The sequence below is a fragment of the Microcaecilia unicolor genome, chromosome 3 (genome assembly GCF_901765095.1).
Source record: "Microcaecilia unicolor chromosome 3, aMicUni1.1, whole genome shotgun sequence".
NCBI lineage: Eukaryota > Metazoa > Chordata > Amphibia > Gymnophiona > Siphonopidae > Microcaecilia > Microcaecilia unicolor.
This window is the reverse complement of record NC_044033.1, coordinates 74,727,077-74,752,253: the sequence shown is the minus strand read 5'-3', so window position 1 is coordinate 74,752,253 and position 25,177 is coordinate 74,727,077. Positions and strand designations below refer to the sequence as shown.

General features: G+C 46.0%; 1 protein-coding gene across 1 annotated transcript in view; it reads left to right on the top strand.

Annotated features, from left to right (window-relative positions):
- FLVCR1 (feline leukemia virus subgroup C cellular receptor 1) overlaps positions 1-24,696 on the top strand; it is a 123,626-nt gene extending 98,930 nt beyond the window's left edge. Inside the window, 4 exon segments of the mRNA XM_030196048.1 lie at positions 4,134-4,239; positions 19,075-19,186; positions 21,022-21,089; positions 23,387-24,696. Of these exon segments, the coding sequence (XP_030051908.1) occupies positions 4,134-4,239; positions 19,075-19,186; positions 21,022-21,089; positions 23,387-23,488 (388 nt within the window). The 3' untranslated portion in view covers positions 23,489-24,696.
- Positions 24,697-25,177: the final 481 nt, after the last annotated feature.

Sequence of the window (25,177 nt, the reverse complement as noted above, 5' to 3'; positions counted from 1 at the left end):
ATTACCAGAGGTCAGGGCTCGGGCTAGTACTCGTCCCGGTACCTTCAGAGGACGGTTGCAGGAAGCCCGTCGGTACCGCCCGGGCAAGCGGGCTCCTCTGCCCCTTCTTCCTTCAAGAGGAATTTCTCCCCCAAGCAGCATTCTTTTCGCAGAGACCGCCGTCCCGGAGGTGCTCCCTCCGGTCCTCCCCCGGGGTCTCGTACCCGATGACGGGGCCTTGGTCCACGCCCCAGTGCAGATTGGAGGACGGCTGTCCTCGTTTCTGGGCGAGTGGACCACAATAACTTCAGACGCGTGGGTGCTGGAAGTCATCAGAGACGGCTACAAGCTAGAGTTCTGCCGACCCTTAAAAGCGGGTTCGTACTCTCTCCCTGCAAGTCTCCGGTCAAAGCTGTGGCAGTGCAGCAGACCTTGGACAATCTGATCCGCCTGGGCGCGGTCATTCCGGTGCCAGAAAGTCAGCTTGGCAAGGGACGTTACTCCATTTACTTTGTGGTACCAAAGAAAGGAGGTTCTGTCCGGCCTATCCTCGACCTCAAGGGGTCAATCGGGCCTTGAAAGTGCGGCACTTTCGCATGGAGACTCTCCGCTCTGTTATAGCGGCAGTGAAGGCAGGAGAGTTCCTGGCATCCTTGGGCATCAAGGAAGCGTACCTGCATATTCCCATCTGGCCTCCAACGCTTTCTGCGTTTTGCAGTCCTGGGACGACACTTCCAGTTCAGAGCCCTCCCATTCGGGTTGGCTACTGCTCCGCGGACCTTTTCCAAAGTAATGGTGGTCATCGCGGCCTTCCTACGAAAGGAAGGGGTACAAGTCCATCCTTATCTGGACGACTGGTTGATCCGAGCCCCCTCTTATGCAGAGTGCGGCAAGCTGTGAACCGGGTAGTTGCTCTTTTGAGCTCCCTGGGATGGATCATCAACTGAGAGAAGAGCCAGCTGCGCCCGACTCAGTCCCTGGAGTACCTGGGAGTTCGATTCGACACCCAAGTGGGCAGAGTGTTCCTGCCAGACAATCGAATTGTCAAACTTCAGGCTCAAGTGGACCAGTTCCTAGTAGCCTCTCCTCCTCGGGATTGGGACTATGTGCAGCTGTTGGGCTCTATGACGGCCATGATGGAAGTAGTGCCCTGGGCCAGGGCTCATATGAGACCACTTCAACAATCTTTGCTGCGGCGCTGGACTCCGATGTCGGAGGATTATGCTGTGCGCCTTCCCTTGAACCCAGCAGTGCGCAAGGCGCTGAGCTGGTGGATGCAGACAGACAAGTTGTCTGCGGGAATGCCTCTGGTGACCCCAGAGTGGATTGTCGTCATGACGGACGCCTCTTTATCGGGCTGGGGAGCCCACTTCTTGGGAAGGACAGCGCAGGGGCTCTGGTCTCCTGCAGAGGCAAAGTGGTCTATCAACCTCCTGGAACTCAGAGCCATTCGGTTGGCGCTTTTGGAGTTCATCCCGGTACTGGTGTTGAAGCCTGTACGGGTCCTGTCAGACAATGCCACGGCTGTGGTCTATGTCATCCGCCAGGGAGGTACCAAGAGCGCCCCTCTAGCCAAGGAGGCTATGAATCTTTGCCAGTGGGCGGAAGCGAACCTGGAGCAGCTTTCAGCGGCCCACATTGCCGGAGTCATGAATGTCAAGGCGGTCTTTCTCAGTCGCCATACCTTGGAGCCCGGAGACTGGCAACTATCTGCTCAGGCGTTCTTGGACATCACGAAGCGCTGGGGCCAGCCGAGCCTAGTTCTGATGGCGTCATCGGCCAATTGCCAAGTGCCGCGCTTTTTCAGCAGAGGACGGGACCCTCGATCCCTGGGAGTAGATGCTCTTCTCCAACAGTGGCCGACACAAGAGCTCCTCTATGTGTTCCCGCCCTGGCCCATGTTGGGCAGGGTGCTAGACCGGGTGGCAAAGCATCCCGGCAGGGTAATCCGGGTGGGTCCGGATTGGCCAAGACGTCCCTGGTATGCGGACTTGATCAGGCTCTCAGTCGACGATCCTCTGCGGCTGTCAGTGGAGCAGGGCCTGTTACATCAGGGTCCCGGGGTGATGGAGGATCCCTCCCCCTTTGGTCTTACGGCCTGGCTATTGAGCGGCAGCGTCTGAGGAAGAAGGGCTTCTCAGACAAGGTCATCGCCACTATGCTAAGAGCGAGGAAGCGCTCTACCTCTACTGCTTACGCCAGGGTTTGGCGTATGTTTGCAGCGTGGTGTGAAGCAGGCTCACTTTCTCCCTTCACTGCTCCAATTTCTTCAGTGTTGGCGTTCCTGCAAGAAGGTCTGGAGAAAGGCCTGTCGCTCAGTTCCCTTAAAGTCCAGGTAGCGGCTCTGGCTTGCTTCAGGGGCCGCCTGAAGGGTGCTTCCCTGGCTTCGCAGCCAGATGTGGTGCGCTTTCTCAAGGGAGTTAATCACCTGCGCCCTCCTCTGCACTCAGTGGTGCCTGCGTGGAATCTCAACCTGGTGCTAAGAGCGTTGCAGAAGCCGCCTTTTGAACCCTTGTCAAGGGCATCTCTGAAAGACCTGACGTGGAAAGCAGTCTTTTTGGTGACTATCACTTCAACCAGAGGAGTTTCCGAGCTCCAGGCGCTCTCATGTCGAGAGCCTTTTCTGCAGTTCACTGAGGCAGGAGTGACTATTCGCACAGTGCCTTCCTTTCTGCCCAAGATTGTTTCTCGTTTCCATGGGAATCAGCAGCTCTGTCTCCCTTCCTTTCGTAGGGAGGACTACCCAGAGGAGTACTCTGCTCTTAAATATCTGGATGTGAGGCGAGTCATCATCAGATACTTGGAAGTGACCAATGATTTCCGGAAATCGGATCATCTGTTTGTCCTGTTTGCAGGTCCTCGTAAGGGTCTGCAGGCTGCTAAGCCTACAGTGGCAAGATGGGTCAAGGAAGCCATTGCAGCGGCTTATGTGGCCGCAAGGAAGGTGCCGCCTATCCAGCTGAAGGCTCACTCCACGAGAGCTCAGGCGGCCTCGATGGCAGAGGCCGGATCAGTCTCCTTGGAAGAGATATGCAAGGCGGCAACTTGGGCTTCGGCTCATACATTCTCCAAGCATTACCGTTTGACGGTGGCTGCACGGGCGGAGGCCCGGTTTGGAGCTTCAGTGTTGAGGTCAGGGATTTCAATGTCCCGCCCTGGGTGAGTACTGCTTCGGTACATCCCACCAGTCTATGGATTGATCAGCTTGATGATATGGAAGGTAAAATTATGTATAATCATACCTGATCATTTTCTTTCCATTAATCATAGCTGATCAATCCATAGCCCCTCCCAGATATCTGTACTGTTTTTATTCTGGTTGCATTTCAGGTTCAAGGTTAGTCTTCAGTTACTTCAGAAAGACTTTGTGTTCAAGTTTTTTCACTTGGATTCTTCAAGAGTTGAGACGAGTTTGTGTTACAGTGAGCTGCTGCATTCCTCTCCCCTCCGTTTTACGGGGCTGGATTGAGATTTAAATTCTGCCGGCACTCCCTCCCGCTTTGTGCGGCTGTAGGGCAGCTTTGTACCCCTCCCGCTTCGGCGGTGTTAGGGTCAGTCAGCTCCTCCCGCGGTTGCGGTTGCAGGATAAGCCAGATCCCCCCGCATCGGCGGGTGTGGTGTCCCTCCCCCGCTCCGCGGGGATGAGCTGGACGGATTCCCCTCCCCCACTTGTGTGGGGATGAGCTGGGTTAATTCCCCTCCCCCGTTTCGGCGGTGGTGAGCTGGGCAGAGTGTCCCTTCGTGGGTGTAATTCTCTAAGTGCTGAGTCCTGCGGATGGAGCTTTGATATCGACATACTGAGGAGTTTCCGGCAGCACATGACCACATATAGGGAGGCAAAAGTTTGTTCTCTATCTCCACCTGCTGGTAGATGGACACAACCCACCAGTCTATGGATTGATCAGCTATGATTAATGGAAAGAAAATTATCAGGTATGATTATACATAATTTTACCTTGGCGTAGGTTCTCAATATGAAAAATTCAGGATTTAATTTCAATTTTAGAATTTCTAAACTTGTGTTAAAAAAAAAATCCAAGGAGATGTACTGAAATCATTAGCTTTTTGCCATCTTGTACCAATAGAAGATACCTATGAATCATTGCTACACCTGGGGAATACATTTAAGGCTTTGTATTCCCACTTCTTTTCAGGTTTTTCATGACTGGTTATCTTCCCCTTGGCTTCGAGTTTGCTGTGGAAATCACATACCCTGAGTCAGAGGGCACATCATCGGGGCTTCTCAATGCCTCTGCACAGGTAAACACGTACACTCCTCCAGACTTTCCCTGCCCTTATCCTTAAGGGACAGCGAGGTTTAGGAGTCCTTATTGCCCACCTTTGTTTGTTTGGTTTTTTTTTTTTCTTTCTTTCAAATTTACTGACAGAATACAAAAGGCAAATTTTGATCTCTACACAAGAGGTATAGGACAGCTCTTACCCTAAACTGCAAAGCTAGTCTTTAGCAGCTTCCCATCTATGCTTGTTTAACTCATGGGATGGTCTATAATCAGGTGTATTAAACTGCAGTCCTTGAAGCAAAGACTTGGGCTATGAGCTGAAAGGAATACATTTTGCAAAATTGATAAAAGATATACCAAGACAAGTGGGAGGGGCGGAGCTGCAGGAGAGTCAATACAGGGTAATTCACAGGGGGTACATATCACAAGCAGTAAAGGCAGGATGGATATCTGATGCTCAATGCTCTAAGTGTCATAGAGATAACACTTTTTTGCATGCATTTTGGCGATGTGATCGAATAAAACACTTTTGGAAAATGTTACAGAAATATCTTGAACAACTATTGGGACATAGACTGTTTCCCTCCTGGAGGGGAGTGCTTTTGAATAAAAGCAATGCTTATGGGATCTCAGACAAAAATTAGGAGTTATTCTTGTGTAAGGCCCATGCAGTGGGGAAAAAATGCATACTCAGACATTGGCTGCAGGCTGAGCCATCCTCCTTTTGGTACTGGAGAAATAGGTTCCATGAGCTAATGCTCTGGGAGGCCATGGAGGCTTACGGTAACCCAAAGAAAAGAAAGATCTTTGTTAATATATGGTCTAAATATTTACAAAATATCTCCCACAAGGCTTAGAAGTGCAGTGCTTAACAAATTGGATACACCTTGATAGTGAGACATCCAGTAGGTATTTGCTCCGGATTTTGGACCGGTTAAGACCTGTAATAGATATTGCTAGTATAATTACCATGAAATAAGTAGATAAAGGTAAAGGAGTAAAATAAAGGGGGGGGGGGGGGAGGAAAGGATGTAAAATAATAATGATGATGTTAGACTAGATGCATATGTACAATTATGACATGACTGAATGTTTACAAAATGTTTGACTTTATTGGTTTTGTTTGACGTGGTACATCATCAATAAAAACCGTTGAAATATAAACTGCAGTCCTTGAGGGCCATGAACAAGTCTGATTTTTCAGAGTATCCTAATAAATACATGAGGCATATTAGCGTGCATTGGTCAGAACAAGGATTAACAGGTTTCTGTGGGTAGATTGGAGGTGGCTTTGGCATTATTGTCATAAGTGTTTTTCTTTTTTTTTTTTTAATATACACAGAAGTATATGCACTTTATCTTCACCACCACAGACAGACAAATAACTAATTAGCGTGATGTGGTGAAGGCTAAACAAATGATGGAAAATGGATTAACACACATTCAACCAAATCATTCTGGCATTTATTTAAGCATATATAAACTTGGTGTGTTTAAGCACATTTTCATAATCTGTTACATAGATGAGTATGGATATTGGTAAAGTAGAAAAATAATGCTCAGGGGCCTTAGACATCTTCTATCAAGTCTGTTGCTAGATGGTGTTGGGCTGATCCCTGTAGTTAAGGCAGTGAGGAGGAGTGTACTAATCGAGCAAAAGTGGTGGAGGTCATATAAAACTACTCTAAACATTTTACAAAAATAATTTTTTTAAGTAAATCCAGCTTTGACCCCTGTAATGTCAGAACCAGGTATTCTAAAGGGGGGGGGGGGGGTTGGGAGTTGTGGTTGGGAATGCAAGTGGTAAACTCTCATCTCTAAGACAGTGAATCACACCTTTGGGTCAGGGCATGGGAGGTGGAAAGGGCAGGGACAGAAAAAACTTGATATCTGCTGCCTCCTGCCTGACTATTGAAGCAGAGAGGAGTTAGAACCAAGTAAGACCATTTGATACAGAGCAGTGTTTCCCAAGTCCTGTCCTGGAGTACTCCTTGCCAGTCAGGTTTTCGGGATATCCACAATGAATGTGCATATAATGGAGGCAGTTTAAGCAAATCAAGTACATTCATATTCATTATGGATATCCTGAAAACCTGAATGGCAAGAGGTACTCCAGGACTGGACTTGGTGTACAGCATAACTGTAGAAGTGGGGTAGGGGTGAGCTATCTGCCTTTGCCATATCCCTGACTGAGAGAGAAACCAGTGACTCGGATGGTCCCACTCATCCCTTGCCACTTGCCCACTGAGACAGTGGGGACATCGGGTAAAATAGCATAGTGGAGTTGAAATGTTATTACATTGCATTACACTGGCCACTTATATTCTACACTATCCTCATGAGTTCAGTATGATTTATAAAGGTTTTTTCCGATGATGAAGAAGCCCTAGCCCTTTCATTCACTTAATCGGTGAAGAGAGGTGCTTCTTGAGGTCTTTCCTCCTATTCATAAATATATAACAGTTTGCTGATATGTTAGTTTCTTAATCCTTATAATGTATGGAGGTTCCTTTTTTTGGAAACTGCCCCTGATTTTCAATTTAGTTTGAATTTATAAAGAAAGATGCCAGGCTGTTCCTGGGACATTACATCTATATGTATTTTCATAAAACATCTAATAAGTAACACATTTTTGAAAGAAGAAAGTCTTTAGTAGTTTGTGTGAAATAATTTATAGTTAGTTGATCATTTTATATAATCAGGTAAGGAGTTCCACCATTTTGCCGATTGATATGAAAAGTCTTGATAAACTAGATTTACACCTATGGGGTAAATGTTAAGCCAGTGGCAGTGAGCATTTTGCTGACTTCCACCAGCGTTATTTCTGGATATTCAGTGCTGGGCCATATCCGGGCTTTAGCATTGAATACATTGCCAGTTAAGTCAATATTCAGAACTTAACCAGCCATGGGTTGCAACATAAAGATACTACTACTACTTAACATTTCTAGAGCGCTACTAGGGTTACGCAGCGCTGTACAAAATAAAGAAAGAAGGACGGTCCCTGCTCAAAGGAGCTTACAATCTAAAGAACGAAATGTCAAGTTGGGCAGTCTAGATTTCCTGGGTAGAGGTGTAGAGGTTAGGTGCCGAAGGCGACGTTGAAGAGGTGGGTTTTAAGCAGAGATTTGAAGATGGGCAGGGAGGGGGCCTGGCGTATGGGCTCGGGGAGTTTGTTCCACGCGTGGGGTGAGGTGAGGCAAAAAGGGTGGAGCCTGGAGTTGGCGGTGGTGGAGAAGGGTACTGAAAGGAGGGATTTGTCTTGAGAGCGGAGGTTGCGGGTAGGAACGTAAGGGGAGATGAGGGTTGAGAGGTAAGGAGGGGCTGCAGATCGAGTACATTTGTAGGTTAGTAGCAGAAGCTTGAATTGAATGCGGTATCTAATCGGAAGCCAATGAAGTGACATGAGGAGGGGGTGATATGAGTGTATCGGTTCAGGCGGAAGATAAGACGTGCAGCAGAGTTCTGAACGGACTGAAGGGGGGCTAAGTGGGAGACCAGTGAGGAGTAGGTTGCAGTAGTCAAGGCGAGAGGTAATGAGAGAGTGGATGAGAGTTCGGGTGGTGTGCTCAGAGAGGAAAGGGCGGATTTTGCTTATGTTATAGAGGAAGAAGCGACAGGTCTTGGCTATCTGCTGGATATGCGCAGAGAAGGAGAGGGAGGAGTCGAAGATGACACCGAGGTTGCGGGCAGATGAGACGGGGACAATGAGGGTGTTATCAACCGAAATAGAGAGTGGAGGTAGAGGGGAAGTGGGTTTGGGTGGGAAGACAAGAAGTTCGGTCTTGGCCATGTTCAGTTTCAGGTGGCGGTTGGACATCCAGGCAGCAATGTTGGATAAGCAGGCCGATACTTTGGCCTGGGTTTCTGCAGTGATGTCAGGTGTGGAGAGATAAAGCTGGGTGTCGTCAGCATAGAGATGATACTGGAAGCCATGAGACGAGATCACGGAGCCCAGGGAAGAAGTGTAGATAGAGAAAAGAAGGGGTCCAAGGACAGAACCCTGAGGGACTCCGACAGAGAGCGGGATAGGGGTGGAGGAAGAACCATGAGAGTGTACTCTGAAGGTACGATGGGAGAGATAAGAGGAGAACCAGGAGAGGACAGAGCCCTGGAACCCAAAAGAGGACAGTGTGTCAAGAAGTAAGTTGTGATTGACAGTGTCAAAAGCGGCGGATAGGTCGAGGAGAATGAGGATGGAGTAATGGCCTTTGGATTTGGCGAGGAACAGGTCATTACAGACTTTGGATAATGCCGTTTCTGTCGAGTGAAATGGGCGAAAGCCAGATTGAAGCGGATCGAGGATGGTATGAGAGGCGAGAAAATCAAGATAGGACTCTGTTTTCTGTGTTTACCCTAGCAGATTAAGTTCTGAATATTGACCCTTAACTGGCCAAGTGCTAACTCCAGTCTCGAAATGCCCCCAAAATAGCCGGTTTTCATTTAGGCAGTAACTGCTAATTTTCAGCGTTGATAACTGGTTAAGTGCCGCTGAAAATTAGTGGGTAGTCCCGAACAAGTGATCTAACCGGTCAGCAGCTGTTTCTGAACAGTTAAATCATTTTGATTTTTGACCAGTATGCTTTTAACGGTGGGATAATTGAGGTTCAAATAGTGTCTTGCCATATCATCCTAATAGACAGATTAGCAAGATTAATCATGTAGCCTGGGGCTTGACTATGAAGAATAAGAAATACTAAAGAGCATAATTTGAAAATGTACCATGGCAGTATTGGAAGTCAATGTAACTTCAAATGTAATGGTGTCCCTCTCATGCTTAGAACCCCTAAAGATCAATTGTGTGGCTGTGTTCTATACCATTTGAAGTCTTTTCCTTATTGATTTTTGACACCCCACATATATGATTTCCTTGTCATCAAGCAGATGAAGCCATTACGTATGGGTTGTGTCCATCAACCAGCAGGGGGAGATAGAGAGCACTCAACTTTTCTCAGTGCCTCAAGGCCAGCTAGCTCCACTGTCTCTTCAGTATTCTCTATCTCCCCAAGCAGGGTGGCTGCAGCTTCTTCGAGCTCCATCAAAATCTGCCTGGGGGTGGCTCCTGGCTTGCCAGTTGTTAGCCGGGGTGTTAGAGGCTATAGCAGCTTCACTTTGAAGGCACATAGGTCAGCCCTTTCCCTGCCTTACCCATGCCCCCGTGGTGTGGACATATTAGCTTGCTTTTCCCTGTCCTTTCCCACTAAGTGGATGCAAGCACATTGGTTCGCCTTTCCCTGCCTTTCCCACTTATCTGAGCCTCCGGAGTGTTTTTATTTACCTCTGCCTCTGCTTTCCTCACAGCGTTAAAAATAAATAAATAATTAAAGTCACGTCGCGCTTTAGTGCAGCGATCTTGGAAAAGAGGTTTTTTTCTTGATATTCTTCTGCAGGACCGGAGCTGTGATACTCGGTCCAGTGAGGTAAGAGTGTTTTCTGACTCCTCCGGGGTGGGCCCGCGATCGGGACGTTTTTGGTGCAAACCGCCATTTTTGAATTTTACCGCCGTTTTCGGCGATGGCTGCGGAGACTGTAAAGCGCTGTTCTAAATGTGGCAAGCGCAGATCAGCAGTGGGGCTCTGTAATTTGTGCTGTACAGATGGTAGAGCCGGCCCGAGCATGGTGAGCGGCGATCTTTTGTGCTTTGAGCTGGCAGCGGACGCCATTTTGGATTTTCCACATGGCGCGGCCTCCGTTGCAACGGAGAGCCCTGAATCCGGGGGGGGGGGGGTCCTCTGAGTGAGGCTAATAATAGAGCTGATAGCCCTGGGCAGGATCCGGGTGGTCAGGGAGCGGTTTTCTCCCCTGATTTTGTTTTAATGCTGCATAGGGCGTACATGCTTAAAAGAGCTCTTCCACAGGGATCTTTGGACCCTCTGCCTGCCCCCCTGGTGGATCCTGGCCTTTTGGAGTTGGCTTTGCCTGTTTCTTATCCTCCTGATAAACGCAGAAGGGCTAATCCCCTTCTGAGTGTGGCGCCCCCCCCCTTTTCCCCCCCGTGGTCGGGCTATGAGGATTCTGAGGGGTCTAGCAGAACTTCTTGGGCTGAGGAGCCAGAGTCGGGTGCAGAATTGCCACAGGAGCTTGATGATCCATCTGTGGTGAGGATTTTCCACCGCGAGGAGCTGCCAGCGCTTATTTCAGATGCCTTACAAGCCCTCTCGATTGAAGATCCTGGGAGTGGCACAGCCTCCTCGGTTAATCCAAGGATGGCTAGTACCAGAAAGCCTGCTCGAGCCTTTCCTTTGCATGACTCCATCCAAGAGCTTATTTCGGCTCAATGGGCTGACCCCGAGGGACCTTTGAAGGTTGCCAGGGCTATGGGGCAATTATACCCTCAGAGTGAGGAACATTTGGCTCGCTTTGCAATGCCAAGTGGATGCCCTGGTCACGGCTGTGACAAAGAGAACTACCCTCCCTGTTGAAGGAGGTGTTGCCCTGAAGGATATTCAAGACCGCAGGCTTGATTCAGCTCTGAAGCGGTCCTTTGATTTGGCAGGTCTCACTGTTCGGGCGTCTGCATGCAGTTGTTACGCTGCTAGAGCCTGCCTGGCTTGGTTACAGCAGGCAGTGGAACAGCCCGGTGATGGAGCGGAGACCTTATCTGAAGTGGCTCTGTGGATGGAGTCGGCCTTGTCCTTTTTGGCTGATGCCCTTTATGATATGGTCAGAGCTTCGGCTAAGCAAATGGCTGTAGCGGTGGCGGCTCGCCGCACTCTTTGGCTACAACATTGGGCGGCGGACATGGCCTATAAGCAAAGGTTGGTGAAGTTGCCCTTTCAAGGCCTTCTCCTGTTTGGTGAGGAGCTGGAAAACATTGTTAAAGGCCTGGGGGATTCCAAACCTCAGCGCTTGCCCGAAGATAGGCCGAAGCCTTCCTCTAAGGGTCAGGCGGTCCGCTCCTCTTACAGACCTCGCTTCCGTGAAGCTAGAAGGTACCGCCTGGGGCGTGCTGCTGGGTTCACTTTGCGTGCCCGCTTTCAGCAGAGAAACGCCTTTCGCTCGGACAAACGTTCCACAGCGGCCGGTTCAAGGCCTGGAGTTCAGGGGCGACCCTCTTAATGATGGTGCGCCGGCCCCCTCCTCGTTTCCTGTCATCGGAGGAAGACTTTCCCTCTTTTTCGAGGAGTAGGCCAAAATCTCCGCAGATCAGTGGGTCTTGGACCTGATCAGAGACGGATACCGAATAGAATTTGATGCCCCGGTGAGAGACGTGTTTGTGGAGTCCCGATGCGGTTCTGACACCAAACAGGCGGCGGTAGAGGAGACTCTGCACAGTCTGTGCCAGATAGGGGTTGTGACCCCGGTGCCTCCCGCCGAACAAGGTCTAGGCCGCTACTCCATTTACTTTGTGGTGCCACGAAAAGGCGGGTCTTTTCGCCGATCCTGGACTTAAAAGAGCTAAACAAGTCCTTAAGAGTGCGGCATTTTCACATGGAAACCCTGCGCTCCGTCATTGCGGCGGTACAGCCAGGAGAGTTTCTCACGTCTCTGGACCTGAAAGAAGCTTACTTGCACATACCAATTTGGCCCCTGCACCAGAAGTTTCTGCGGTTTGCGGTGTTGGGAAAACATTTCCAGTTTCAGGCCTTGCCATTTGGCCTCGCCACAGCTCCCCGAACCTTCTCCAAAGTAATGGTGGTAGTAGCTGCCTTTCTCAGGCGAGAGGGTACCCGGTTTCACCCGTACCTAGACGACTGGCTCATCAGAGCAGACTCAGAAAAAGAGAGTCATCTAGCTACAGCCAGAGTGGTTTCAGTCCTTCAATCTCTGGGCTGGGTCGTCAATATGGCCAATAGTTACCTGACCCCCTCGCAATCTGTAGAATATTTGGGGGCCAGGTTCGACACAGCCTCGGGCTATGTGTTACTTCCCGAACAAAGGCGGTGCAAGCTTCAGAATCAGGTCCGTCTGCTCCTGAGGATGCCCCGCCCGCGAGCTTGGGACATTATCCAGCTGTTGAGATTGATGACGGCCACCTTGGAAGTGGTGCCATGGGCGAGAGCGCACCTGAGACCTCTACAGTATTCTCTACTTCAACAATGGTCTCCAGTATCTCACGATTATCAGTGCAGACTTTCTTGGCTCCCTGCGGCCCACCTCAGTATGGAATGGTGGCTCTCGGACAGCATGTTGCGGCGGGGAATGCCGCTGGCGCTCCCCGATTGGTGTCTAGTGGTGACAGATGCCAGCCTGAAGGGCTGGGGCGCACATTGCCAGGGGAAGCATACCCAGGGTCTGTGGATGCCCGACGAGTCGGAGTGGTCTATCAACCGCCTGGAGTTGAAAGCGGTGTTTCTGGCTCTTTTGGCCTTTCAAGTGACTCTGGAAGGATTGGCTATCTGAGTGATGTCGGACAACACGACAGCAGTGGCCTACATAAATCGACAAGGTGGCACTCAGTGCAGAGCTCTAGCCGCGCAAGCCGAACAAATTTGCCACTGGGCCGAGCTGCATCTACAGTCCCTGTCAGCAGCTCACATTGCAGGTCAGAACAACGTGCAAGCCGACTATCTAAGCAGGCATCAGATCGATCCAGCGGAGTGGGAACTAGCAGACGATGTATTCCTGTAGATATGTGCCAAATGGGGCAAGCCAGTGATGGATCTTATGGCGACCAGTTCAATGCCAAAGTCCCGTGCTTCTTCAGCAGACGGAGGGATCCTCGCGCTGCCAGGTTGGATGCCTTGGCTCAACCCTGGCCCCTGGGCTTGCTGTATGTCTTCTCTCCGTAGCCCTTGATAGGGCGAGTGCTCCTGCGGATTCGGCTGCATCCAGGAGAAGTGGTGCTCATCGCCCCGGATTGGCCCAGGAGGCCTTGGTATACGGACCTGCGACAGATGCTGTTGGAGGCTCCCTTTCCGTTACCTCTGGTTCCGCACCTGTTGTCACAGGGTCCGGTGGCCATGGAGGACGCCTGCCGCTTTGGTCTTATGGCATGGCGATTGAGAGGGCGCAATTGAGAGATAAAGGCTACTCAAGGTAATTTCCACTCTCCTGCAGGCCCGTAAGCGCTCCACTTCCATGGCTTATGCCAGGATTTGGCGCCAGTTTGAAGTCTGGTGTGTTTTCAAGAGCGCTTTCTCCGTTGCGGGCTCCTGTCTCGCCGATTCTGGACTTTTTGCAGGATGGTGTACACAAAGGCTTGGCCTATAATTCCCTGCGGGTGCAAGTGGCAGCATTGGCCTCCCTGCATGGCAAAGTTGAAGGCGTGTCCTTAGCTGCTCATCCAGATGTGGCACGGTTTCTTAGAGGGGTGCTTCGGCTCCGTCCTCCCGTGCGGGCACCTTGTCCAGCTTGGAACCTGGGGTTAGTATTGAAGGCCCTTCAGGGGGCTTCCTTTGAACCGCTTCGGCGTGCTTCAGAGAAAGATTTGACACTGAAGGCCGTGTTTTTAGTGGCCATTACCTCGGCGAGACGGGTGTCAGAGCTCCAGGCGCTGTCCTGTAGAGACCCTTTTCTGCAATTCTCAGAGTCAGGGGTCACGGTTCGGACCGTGCCTTCCTTCATGCCTAAGGTGGTTTCAGCGTTTCACCTAAACCAGCCTGTTTTTCTTCCCTCCTTTGTTGAGGAGGAGTTTCCAGATTCATTTGGGCAGTTGCACCTTTTGGATGTGCGCAGGACTCTGTTGCAGTATCTGCGAATTACAAATTCTTTCAGGACCTCTGATCATCTTTTTGTGCTGTTTGTAGGTCCTCGCAGAGGGTCTTCAGCGTCTAAAGCCACTATTGCCCGTTGGCTCAAAGAAGCTATCTTTTCAGCATATCTGCTGTCTGGCCGGGCTCCACCTGAAGCCTTTAAGGCACATTCCACAAGAGCGATTTCCTCTTCCTGGGCGGAAACTGGAGCACTGTCTCTTCATGAGATTTGCAGTGCTGCAACATGGGCTTCTAAGCTCTCTTTCGCCCGACATTTCAGGCTGGACGTGGCTGCCAGGAGGGATGCGTGGTGTGGCTTGTTCCCACCCTATTTAGGGATTGCTTTGTTACATCCCATACGTAATGGCTTCATCTGCTTGATGACAAGGAAGGGAAAATTAGGTTCTTAACATGATAATTTTCTTTCCTTTAGTCATAGCAGATGAAGCCATGAGCCCTCCCTGTATGATTGTCTGTATTGCAGTGATTCTGATTTTAGGTGCTGTTCTTGTTTCCTGAAGTTATATTCCTTCCTTGGGGAGTCGGAGAACAGTCTTCAGGATTCTTGTTAAAGTTATAGGAGGATGAGTTCATTCCCTCCAGTTCATGTTTTGGGAGGATGAGTTTATTCCCTCCAGGACGTTGCAAGTATTCCCTCCGTTTATACAAAGTGGAGGACGAGTTTATTTCCTCCAGGAGGATGAGTTCATTCGCTCCTTTTTTTGAGTTCATGCCCTTGTTAAGGGGCCATCGTTCGCTGTGAGGAAAGTTCATGTTATTCCCATTGCGGTTTGCCATACTGCTTTGGAAGCTTCAAATACTGAAGAGGCAGTGGAGCTAGCTGGCCATGAGGCACTGAGAAAAGTTGAGTGCTCTCTATCTCCCCCTGCTGGTTGATGGACACAACCCATACGTAATGGCTTCATCTGCTATGACTAAAAGAAAGAAAATTATGATGGTAAGAACCTAATTTTCCCATTAAAATAATCAAAGTGGGCTAATATTTTGCACATTAAGCCTAAACACAACAGATTCAAAATGCAATCTTATTCGACAAAGCTTCTACAAGAGCTTTTGTGGTGACTGGTTGTACTTGATGTTTCAAAGTGAGAAAGTTGTCCACAATAATGCTCAAAATCCTGAGCTGTGATTCCAGTGAATAAACAATACCATCAATTTCCAACTCCTTAATGGAAATTGAATTAACTTTGGTTCTGAGCAGTCCATTTATCTTTTTCTCTATTTAGTTTTTAATTTAAACGCTGCTGTCCAAGTTTCCAGAATGTTTAATTCTTGATTAATATTAGGTATAATTATCATCAGATCATCCGTAAAAGGAATATAAATTGTAACATCTGCATAAGTGAAAGGATAAAAGCCAGTCTTAGTTTTTTTTTCCTAATGGTGCCATAAGTACATTAAAAAGAATTGGTGATAAGGGAGAAACCTGAGACGCTCAAAAACAGGGTTCCCAAGCAGAAGACATGTCTCTAGACATCTTTACTTCAAAAGACCAGTTTGCCAAGATGCTGTTAAATCATATGTGAACTGTTAACACCGATAGTAGTCGAGCAAGCAATAATATATCAAGATCTACTAGATCAAAATCACTTGACATGTTGAATTGCATCAAGAGAACCTTTTTCCTAAGTTGTTTCCCACCTAATATTAGATATTAATGTCCTCAAAACTGTTTTGGTACTAAAACCCCTTCAGAATCCTGATTGTGATGCATGGAGAACATTCTGATTCTCCAAATAATCCATTAATTGAGTTGCCACAATTCTCTTCATAATTTTACAAAACAAAGCCTGGGGTAGGAGGGCTTGGAGCTATGGAGGGCTGCTTAATGTGGTAAAGGGTGAAAACGCCATCATCAATCTTTATTACCAAGTACCAGAAGAGAAAGTTTTAAAAGTGATTTCAAGAAGCTTTTAGGTCATTTTTTATGTTTTTCCTTTAACTTTCATGCAGTTTGCATTCTGTCCTTCAATATTAATCTAACGCCATTTATATGTACTTTTGGTTTGTTTGTTTTTGTTTGTAAATGTTGCTCTTCACTAGGGATTTTTATTGCTGCTATATTTTCTCACTAGTTAGTTATCTTATCTCTTTGGCCATGATGTTAAGTCCATGTAATGAATTCAGCAGTCTTTTGGGAGGTTTTTGTGTCTCTGTAATTTAGTTTGAAATCATGTTTTCGTTAGACATTTTGGTGCCTGTTCACCAAATGGTGCTAACAACTACTGCATGATAAAATACTATAAAAACTACGCACGACTTGACAACCTTCCGGAAGTTACTGAAGACGTACCTGTTCAAAGAGACTTACAAAAAGAATCCTCCTTAATTACTTGTTTCCTAATCTATACCATAACCAACCAATATTGATCCCTTCTGATTTTATCATGTTATCATTATTGAACATTACATTTTTTCCTACTCTCACTTGTATGTTATGTATTATCATTTTATTTACCCCACCTACCTGTTATTCTTGTACATTAATTATAACAATATGCTGAACTGCTTACTCTGTTAATGGTGATGCCATTGCTATATAATGTAAGCCACATTGAGCCTGCAAATAGGTTGGAAAATGTGAGATACGAATGCAGCAAATAAATAAATGATAAACCCAGCCAGATTGGTAAAAGTTCCTGTGCTGTTTAGCATGGGGTGGGTTGTATGTGGAGAATAAGGGATGGCCAGCCCTGACAGCTAACATACAAGGTGTTATTTGTCGGGGCTGCTGATAACTAAAGATGTCAGTTGTTGTGGTCTTAGCTTACTCTTCCTCAGCTCCACTGGGGACTTATGGACAAGGTAGAAACAATCCTGCTAGAGATGAATTTGGCAAATAAGGAGTGATTTGTCCTTGGAAGATTGACCCCTAGCCAGTGGTGTGCTGGAGCCGGCTCGCAAGAGCTGGTTGTTAAATTTTTAAAGATCTTGCGAGCCAGTTGTTCTGCACGGTGAGCCGGCGCCGGTAAATGAGGTAAGCATGGCAGGAGGGCGCCACAAGCCATGCTTACCCCGTTTACCTCACCTCCCACCACTGCCCTCGTTTGCCTGCGCCGCCGTGGGGGGTTTAAATCTTTATTATCTCTGTCGAAGCAGCCGCATCATTGAAAGCCTTGCCCGTCTGTAGCCTTCCCTTTGCGAGTTCGTTCCTTCAGAGTCCCGCCTTCTGACATTTCTGCAAGGGCGAGACTTTGAGGGAACAAACTCGTGAAGTGAAGGTTAGAGACGGGCAGGGCTTTCAATGACGTGGCTGCTTTGATGGAGGTAATAAAAAAGATTTAAACCACGCAGGGTGGCACTGTGGCAGGAAGAAAAAGGGGGATGTTGGGGGGAGAAGAGGGCAGGTGGATATGAATGGGAGGGAAGGATGGGGGCGAAGGAGAATAGCTGGACATGGATGGGAGCGGGAGGGGAGAGAGGAGAATCGCTGGGTATGGATAGATAAGAAAATCGCTGGGTATGGAGAATCGCTGGGTATGAATGGATAGAGGGGGGCAGGGGAGAGAAGAAAATTGCTGGGGATGGATGGATGGGAGGGTAGGGGAGAGGAGAGTTGCTGGACATGGACGGAGGGAAGGGAAGACAGGAAGGAGATTAACATGGATGGAGGGGATAGAAGAAAATCTAGACATGGATGGAGGGGAGGGAAGACAGGAAGGGAGATGCACGTGGATGGAGGGGAAGGGAGAGAGAAGAATTGCTGGACATGGGTGGAGGGGAGGGAAGAGAGGAAGTGAGCTGAACATGAATGGAGGGGAGAGAGGAGAAATGCTGAAAATGGAGGGGGGAGAGGGAAAATGCTGGACATGAGTGGAGGAGAGGGAAGAGAGAGAGAGGAAATGCTGGACACGGATGGGGGAGGGAAGAGAGAGAGGAAGGAGATGAGATGAGGGAAAAGGAAGAGATGAGAAAAACTGCACATGGATGGAGAAAATAGGCAGAAGCTGGATCCACTGGACAGTCAAGTCTGTGGAGGACCCAGCTTTTACTTACAGATGTAGGGCAAGAAATGAAGAAGAAAGGAGGAAAGTAAAGAAATAAATGGAAAGGAAGCCCTGGAAATGGAGTTGAGGACAGATAGCAGCAGAATCAAATACTGGGCCAGCATGATCAGAAAAACAAAGTTACCAGACAACAAAGGTAGAAAAAATAATTTTATTTTCATTTTAGTGTTTGGAATATGTCCACTTTGAGAATCAGGTGCTCAATGTTAAAAGTTTATATTTATTTACTTATTTATGGCATTTTATCCCACATTAAACATGAATTAGATTGGAACCTGCGATCATTTAATTTTTTTTTTTTCCTGGAGAGAGTAATGCATTGCCCCCCCCTCCCCCAGGCTCTCTCCCCAGCTATAGCCAGCTCAGCAATTTTTTTTTTTTGGGGGGGGGGGGGGGCGCAGAGGTGGACCATGGAGAGAGCCTGTTGTTAAACATTTACCAGCACACTGCTGCCCCTAACGATAGTACCATAAAACTACCACAAGGAGACAGCCAGCTTTTTAACCCCGGCATCATTGAGACAGGACTGAAGAGGGATCACTCCTGTCCTGTCCATTAGACTACTGAGGAAACCTTTGGGTAAGTGCCAGGGAAGAGGAGAGGGGTGCTGTGGGAGTGTCCCTGTGTCATTCTCTACAGACTTCTATGGTCTTGTTTCCTGAAAATGGCAGATACAAATCAGGGTCAGGTATACACATAAAGTAGCACATATGAGTCTGTCTTGTTGGGCAGACTGGATGGACCGTACAGGTCGTTCTCTGCTGTCATCTACTATGTTACTATGTTATATGTATGTAGTTTGTTTTTATGTTTTGTGGAGGGAGGGGAGGGGGAGGGATAACATTTCACCTGCCTGAGCATATATTTCACTGCTTTGGGTACAGGATGGGTTTTTTGACACTGGTCCCATGCAGTAAGTGTGCACTAAACTGCAGGATGTTTCCTGATATCCTGATAGGGTACAGTAAGTTCAAAGGCTGTATATTAAGTTTTGCATTTAGGTGCCATAAGTGCAGAAACTTAGCACGTTTTAGTAAATACGCCCCTTTGTATGCTGAAGAATGTGTGAATGCTTTCTACATTTTGTTTTTCCTTTTGGATTCTTTTTCCTTGTTTGTTTTTTCCAAAGCAAGTAACTTGTTTGTTTGTTTTTTTTTAATTAAAAACCATTTCTGTGTCATTGTTTTATAGATTTTTGGAATGATTTTTACGTTGGTTCAAGGAGCTCTCACAACTAAGTATGAACCAAAGGCAGGAAATATCTTTCTGTGTTGCTGGATGTTCCTGGGTATCATTCTGACAGGTAAGTGTTGGTCAGTTTTAGATTACTTTGATCACAGATTAGTGTTGTGACATGTTCCCTCCAAACATTATAAACCAGTACTTCACCTGATGCTGTAATATATTAAGTACTTATGAAATATTCATTACAACAATTGCTCAATGCACAAGGAAGAAGTCAATAAAGGTGTGAGAAGGAATGCCCTTAGACTATGTTGTCACTCACACAACGTCAAATGGCGCTTAAAAGTAAATGGAATTCTTTGATCGGGTCATTCCAAAGTCTTTGTATACACTTCAAACCCAGCCATATTTCAAACAATAACCATAATGTTTTTTATATATTTGAAATTCTTTTATATGGTATTCTGCAGCGGGCTATGGCTTTTCTGTGGATTTGCATATGCTTTTTGTAGGCTGAAAATAACCAAGAGACTTTTACCAAAGAGAATCAAATATAACTGCACAGCTCTTTCCAAGAAATTAATTGGGAGCTTTGCTTCCAATATGAATGCAACAGAGTATAGTGCATATGATTTTTAATTTATTTATTTTTATTTATCACATTTATACCCCGCATTTTCCCACATGTTTGCAGGCTCAATGTGGTTTACAATATACTGAAAAGGCTATCGCCAATCCAGTAGTTATACAAATACAATAAATTGTGGTAGTCAGCGAGGATAGAAAGAACAGGGCATAAAGGGAAAAAGGGTAAAGGTAGGAGAGTCCAAAATGGTCCATTTATGTGCTGTTTTGAAGGACTTTAGGTTTTATGGTGGATCCTGGGGGTAGGCCTTCCGGACTAGGCTGGTCTTGAGTAATTTCCTAAAGTTGAGAGATTTTTGAGTAGTTTTGACAGCTTTTGGTAATGCATTCCATAATTGGGTGCTGATAAAGGAAAAAGAGGAAGCGTAAGTGGATTTATATTTGAGGCCGTTGCAGGTAGGATAATGGAGATTTAGAAATGAACGAGATGTGCTTGATGTATTCCTTGCTGGAAAATTGATTAGGGTATTCATGTATACTGGGTCTTCTCCATAAAGAATTTTGTGGACTAGGGTGCAGATTTGTTAGTTCGTTCCTTTATTGGGAGCCAGTGCAATTTTTCTTGAAGGGGCTTTGAACTTTTACATTTGGATTTACCAAAGATTAGTCTTGCTGCTGTGTTTTGGGCAGTCTGAAGTTTCTTTACAAGTTGTTCTTTGCATCCTGTGTATATTCCATTACAGTAGTCTAGGTGACTTAATACCATTGATTGAACTAGATATCAAATACTTTTCTTTGCAGTGGAATTGGTTTGGCTAACAAGTGATAAGTTGCGATCGATAATTAAACCAAGTATTTTTAGGCTCTCAGAGATAGGAAGGGTGAGGTTTGGAGTGATTAAAGATGAAGGTTTGAACCGATTATGTAAAGATGAAAGGATAAGGCAGCGCATTTTGTCAGTATTCAGCTTCATTTTCCATTATAAATAGAAACATGACAGCTGATAAGGACCAAATGGCCCATCCATGTATGCATTCTCAGTCTACTAGATTGTAAGCTCTTTGAGCAGGGACTGTCTTTCTTCTATGTTTGTGCAGCACTGCGTACGCTTTGTAGCGCTATAGAAATGCTAAATAGTAGTAGTAGAGCTACATGGGCCCCAATTACTACCATGTTAATCACCTCTGCTAGCAATCCTTGCTTTTTGTTAAGCTGACAGCAAGCAGGGCTCCTCGTGCATGGGCATGAGTCGCTGCTTGTCTAAACAAAGTAGCTGCTGTCCTGAGGGAAACTGGGGGGGTTTCTCTGAACACCAGGGTTCTGAAGTGATGAGATAGGAGTCACTCTAATTATTTTTTTTTCTTTCAGCCTTGATCAAGTCTGATCTGAAAAGACACAACATAAATTCCAGGATTGTGAAATGTGAGGCAGTAGCTGTAAGTACTTTGCAGTTTTGAATTTCTGGTTTGTCAGCTTATAGTGAGAGAAGGTCGTAGATCACAGAAATCATAGGACTAATCAAAGGTTGGCAAAATGTAGTGAAACAAGCTACCAAGTTATTTTTGAAACCGAGTAATTTAGTGATATCTGCACAAAAGTACTCTGTCCTTAGTGTATAGAACAGTGTTGTCATGCACATTTCCCTTTGCTTTTTTTTTAGCTGATTGTGTCTTAACAGCCTGACAGCAGCTCTGGGGAATCTGTACCGAGTTCAAGTAGGCCTTCAGCCTGATCCTGGAGGCACTCTAGCCAGTCAGGTTTTCAGGATATCCACAATGAATATTCATGAAGATTTTTGCATGCAGTGGAGGCAGTGTATGCAAATCTCTCATGAATATTCATTGTGGATATCCTGAGCACCTGACTGACTGGGGTGCCACTGCCTTAGACCAAATACTTCATAGAATAGGTGAGACTCTTGTGGATCCTTGTGTGCAAAGTTTTAAGTACTCAAGTATACAGAAAGTTATTTCTTGGTCACACTTTTCTCGTGCCTGACACAGAGTTTACTTTGAAGTAACCTGAGCATCACAAGTAATAAGAACATATTCCCTTGTTTTCATTTGCCCTAACCAGGTGAGGTAGTTTCCTCTCATTATCACTGTCTTGTTCATTTATAGCACAGGTACCAGGTAGGAATCTAGGACACTTATTTCCAAAACCTTTTTTTTTTTCACCCTGATTATTTCTGAGAAGGTTGGTCTTTGTTTTGTTTTTCATTTTGTGGTTTTTGAGATGCCCTTCTAGCACCTTGCATGCTCTATGCCTGCATGTTGCTTGTATGAGGCTCTGCATAGTGGCATCCAGATGTACTTTGAGTCCTTTAGAGTGAGAAGAGCTTTACAAAAGAAAATCCCTTTTATGTAGTAATAACTTCTTCCAGGAAGAACTGAAAATCAGAACAGGGAACTGGAAATTTTTTTTTCCTTTTTTTTTTTTTTTTTAATCTATCAAAAGAAAACACTAAACAGTTTTATTAGCACTGTTTGTTCAAGGTCCAGCTTTGGTATAGTGCTTGTCAAGTGACATCTAAAGCAATTTACAAATTGATTAAAACAAATGAAATAACCCATAAGCATATGGACTACACAAAATAAAATAATTGCGGACATATAAAAGCAGGAGCACATGAGAAAACTATCAGTAATGGAGCTTTATTTATTTCTTTCTACTACTACTAAAGGAGTATGAGATGGTCCCTGCTCAGCAGAGCTTACAATCAGTCCAAGAAACGGGATGAATAAGGGATTAGGGAATTTACTTATTGATAGAATGATTAAAACAGACATGAGTACTGAACAGGTGACTAGGAGTTAAATGCAGCCTCAAAAAGGTGAGCTTTAGCCTAGATTTGAATATGGCCAGAGATGGAGTTGACATACCAACTAAAGAAGTTATTTCAGGCATACAATGTAGCAAGATAAAAGGAACAGAGTCTGGAGTTGGCAGAGGAGGGGTACAGATAAGAGAGACTTACCGAATGAATGGAGTTCCTGGGGAAGGGTATAGGGAGAGATGACTGTGGAGAGATACTGAGGAGCTGCAGAATGAATGCATTTGTAAGTCAGTAAGAGGAATTTGAACTGTATGCAGAAACACATAGGGAGCCAATGAAGTGACTTGAGGAGAGGGTTACTGTGAGTGACACTGGCAGAATTTTGAACAGATTGAAGGAGAGACAGATGGTTCAATGGGAGACCTGTCAAAAGCAAGTTCCAGTATTCTTTAGTGTGCATAAGAGTTTTGGCAATGTGTTCAGAAAGGAAAGGACTAACTTTAGTGGTGATATAGTCTGCCCAACAAGATATATAGAGAAACCGGTTTTAGCAGTCTGTTGGATATGTACAGAGAAAGAGAGAGGAGTCAAAGCTGATGAGACAAAGCTGGTGAGACAGAGGATGAGTGTTATCCACAAAAATAGAGAATGGAGGAAGAGGTGGGTTTAGGGGAAAAAGTGAGAAGCTCAGTCTTGGGCATGTTCAGTTTCAGATGGTGATGAGACATCTGGGTAGTAATGTCAGACAAGCAGGCTGAGACTTGGGCCTGGATTCCTGCTGAAATTTCTAGATATGAAAAGATTTTATTGGCTCCTAAATGAATTAAAACTAATAAAATACAACCAGGAAAGTCCACAAACCTGACATATATGTTCAGTTCTGTTCAGCACTGAAGGGGTTAAGTCCTTTCTATATGGTGTCCCATAGTAATACTGACACTTCCTTTATATCCACAGGTGCCATTGGAGAGTCCTGCTGAGCCTGAGTTGAACAGTGTCATCTTAATTAGCCAGTCAGCTGGTGATGTTACAGTGGATCAGGCGTCATCCAGTATTTAAAGCTGGTGCAGCGCACTACAGAAATGCACATATTGGACACAGAACTGAAAGGATGAGTTGCTGAACTTGTCCGTGCCTATTTATTTATTGATTTAAACAGTGCAATTATTTATTGGACAGCTGGTTACTGAAATGTGGTGATACTTGAAAAAGATGAACTGAAGCTGCAATGCTGCATACCTCTCTTTGCCTGTGGAGTGACCAACATTCTGCATAGGACCATGTAGCAGACTGACCCAGATATTTCAGTTTTGTTCCTTGTCTTCCCCTTCCCACAGTATATGAGTGCCACAGGCTGGGTTTCTCCAGGTCCACAGTCCATAGATATTTGGTATGTTAGAGGCAAGAGACTTCACACAGACCAAAACCTGTAAACCTGAAGTGAGTTGGAATGGACTACAGAAGTAGAATTCCTCTGTTTAGGGTGAAAATGCTTTGCTAGCAAAGCCTAAAACAGGTCAAGCCATCTCAATCAGATATTGGTTGCTGTTAATAGTGAAGGTGCTTTTTTTTTATTTTTTTTTTTTACTTTTCATCTCCTCCTCCCCCTTTGAGAATTCAAACATGGGTTTGAGAATACAAAAGTTCAGTAGTCTTGAGCAAAACTGCATTGTATTATGTTTAAACTGTGTGAGTAATCTTTGGAAAGAGAGCCTTATAGGATAAGCTTGTGTGGCCTTTCTGCCCTGTGATATGGCTGAGCTCGTGGGTTATACATAGCTCTTCCTTGGACAATTAAGATCCCATTGTACAGGCTCCTGAAGCACAGGTACGTCAGCTGAGTCCAGGGATCTGCTGCTTAGAAAAAAGCTTTTGCCAGGCAGAAACAGTTTGGATCTGCATGTGCTGATATTTGCTAAGGTCTGTCATCCTCAGGGTTTATTTCTTAACCAGAATCAGACTCTCTGCTATATGCAGCCGTATGGGAGAGCCAGATATAATTCTTGAGCTTAACTTCAGCTTTTGAAGCCAAAGATGTTGCAGAGTTCATGGCCATATGGCATGCAGAGTGGTTCCAGAGGGGGTTGAGGCTTGTAGCAGCTTAGGTGAGACTTGAAAGGGGGACAGTAAAAATGTGGGAAGATATCCCAGAGTCGTTGGGTGAATGCTTATGGCTCTGTAGCCCCACTAGTCAAATTCAAATTGAACTTAAATCTCCGAATTGCAGAAGGAAACAGCCAGGCTTAAAAGATGATTTTAACTGTTTTGCCAAGTATGAAGATTTTATTTTTTTTAGTAAGTACTTTGGGTTGGATCAGTAAGTCTGATAATCTTAATAAATGTTTTTCTAACCTGCTGTGATTCCCTGTTGATATAAGTGGGATATAAATGCCGAGAACAGAATAGACCTTGGGGAAGAGATTCAGGCTGTCTTACAGCATATCTCCAGCATAGATCAAAATGCTGAGATGGGTAATCAGATTCTCTTTCTCTACTCTTTGTGATACATATGCCATGAACACATCAGGAAATAAAGGCAGAATTGGCCCCTTTGCTTTTTACAGTTTTTAAACTTTAATCTGGTTGGGAAGATATACTACTAGCTGTTGGTCTCAGAAAATGGGACTAAAGCTGTAGCAGTAGCCTTGTTGGTTCTGTGGTGAGCATCAGGTATTTTCATAGTCTGTAACCATTGCTGAGGACTTCCAAAGAAGCAAATATAACTATTTGGTTATCAAACTTGATTAA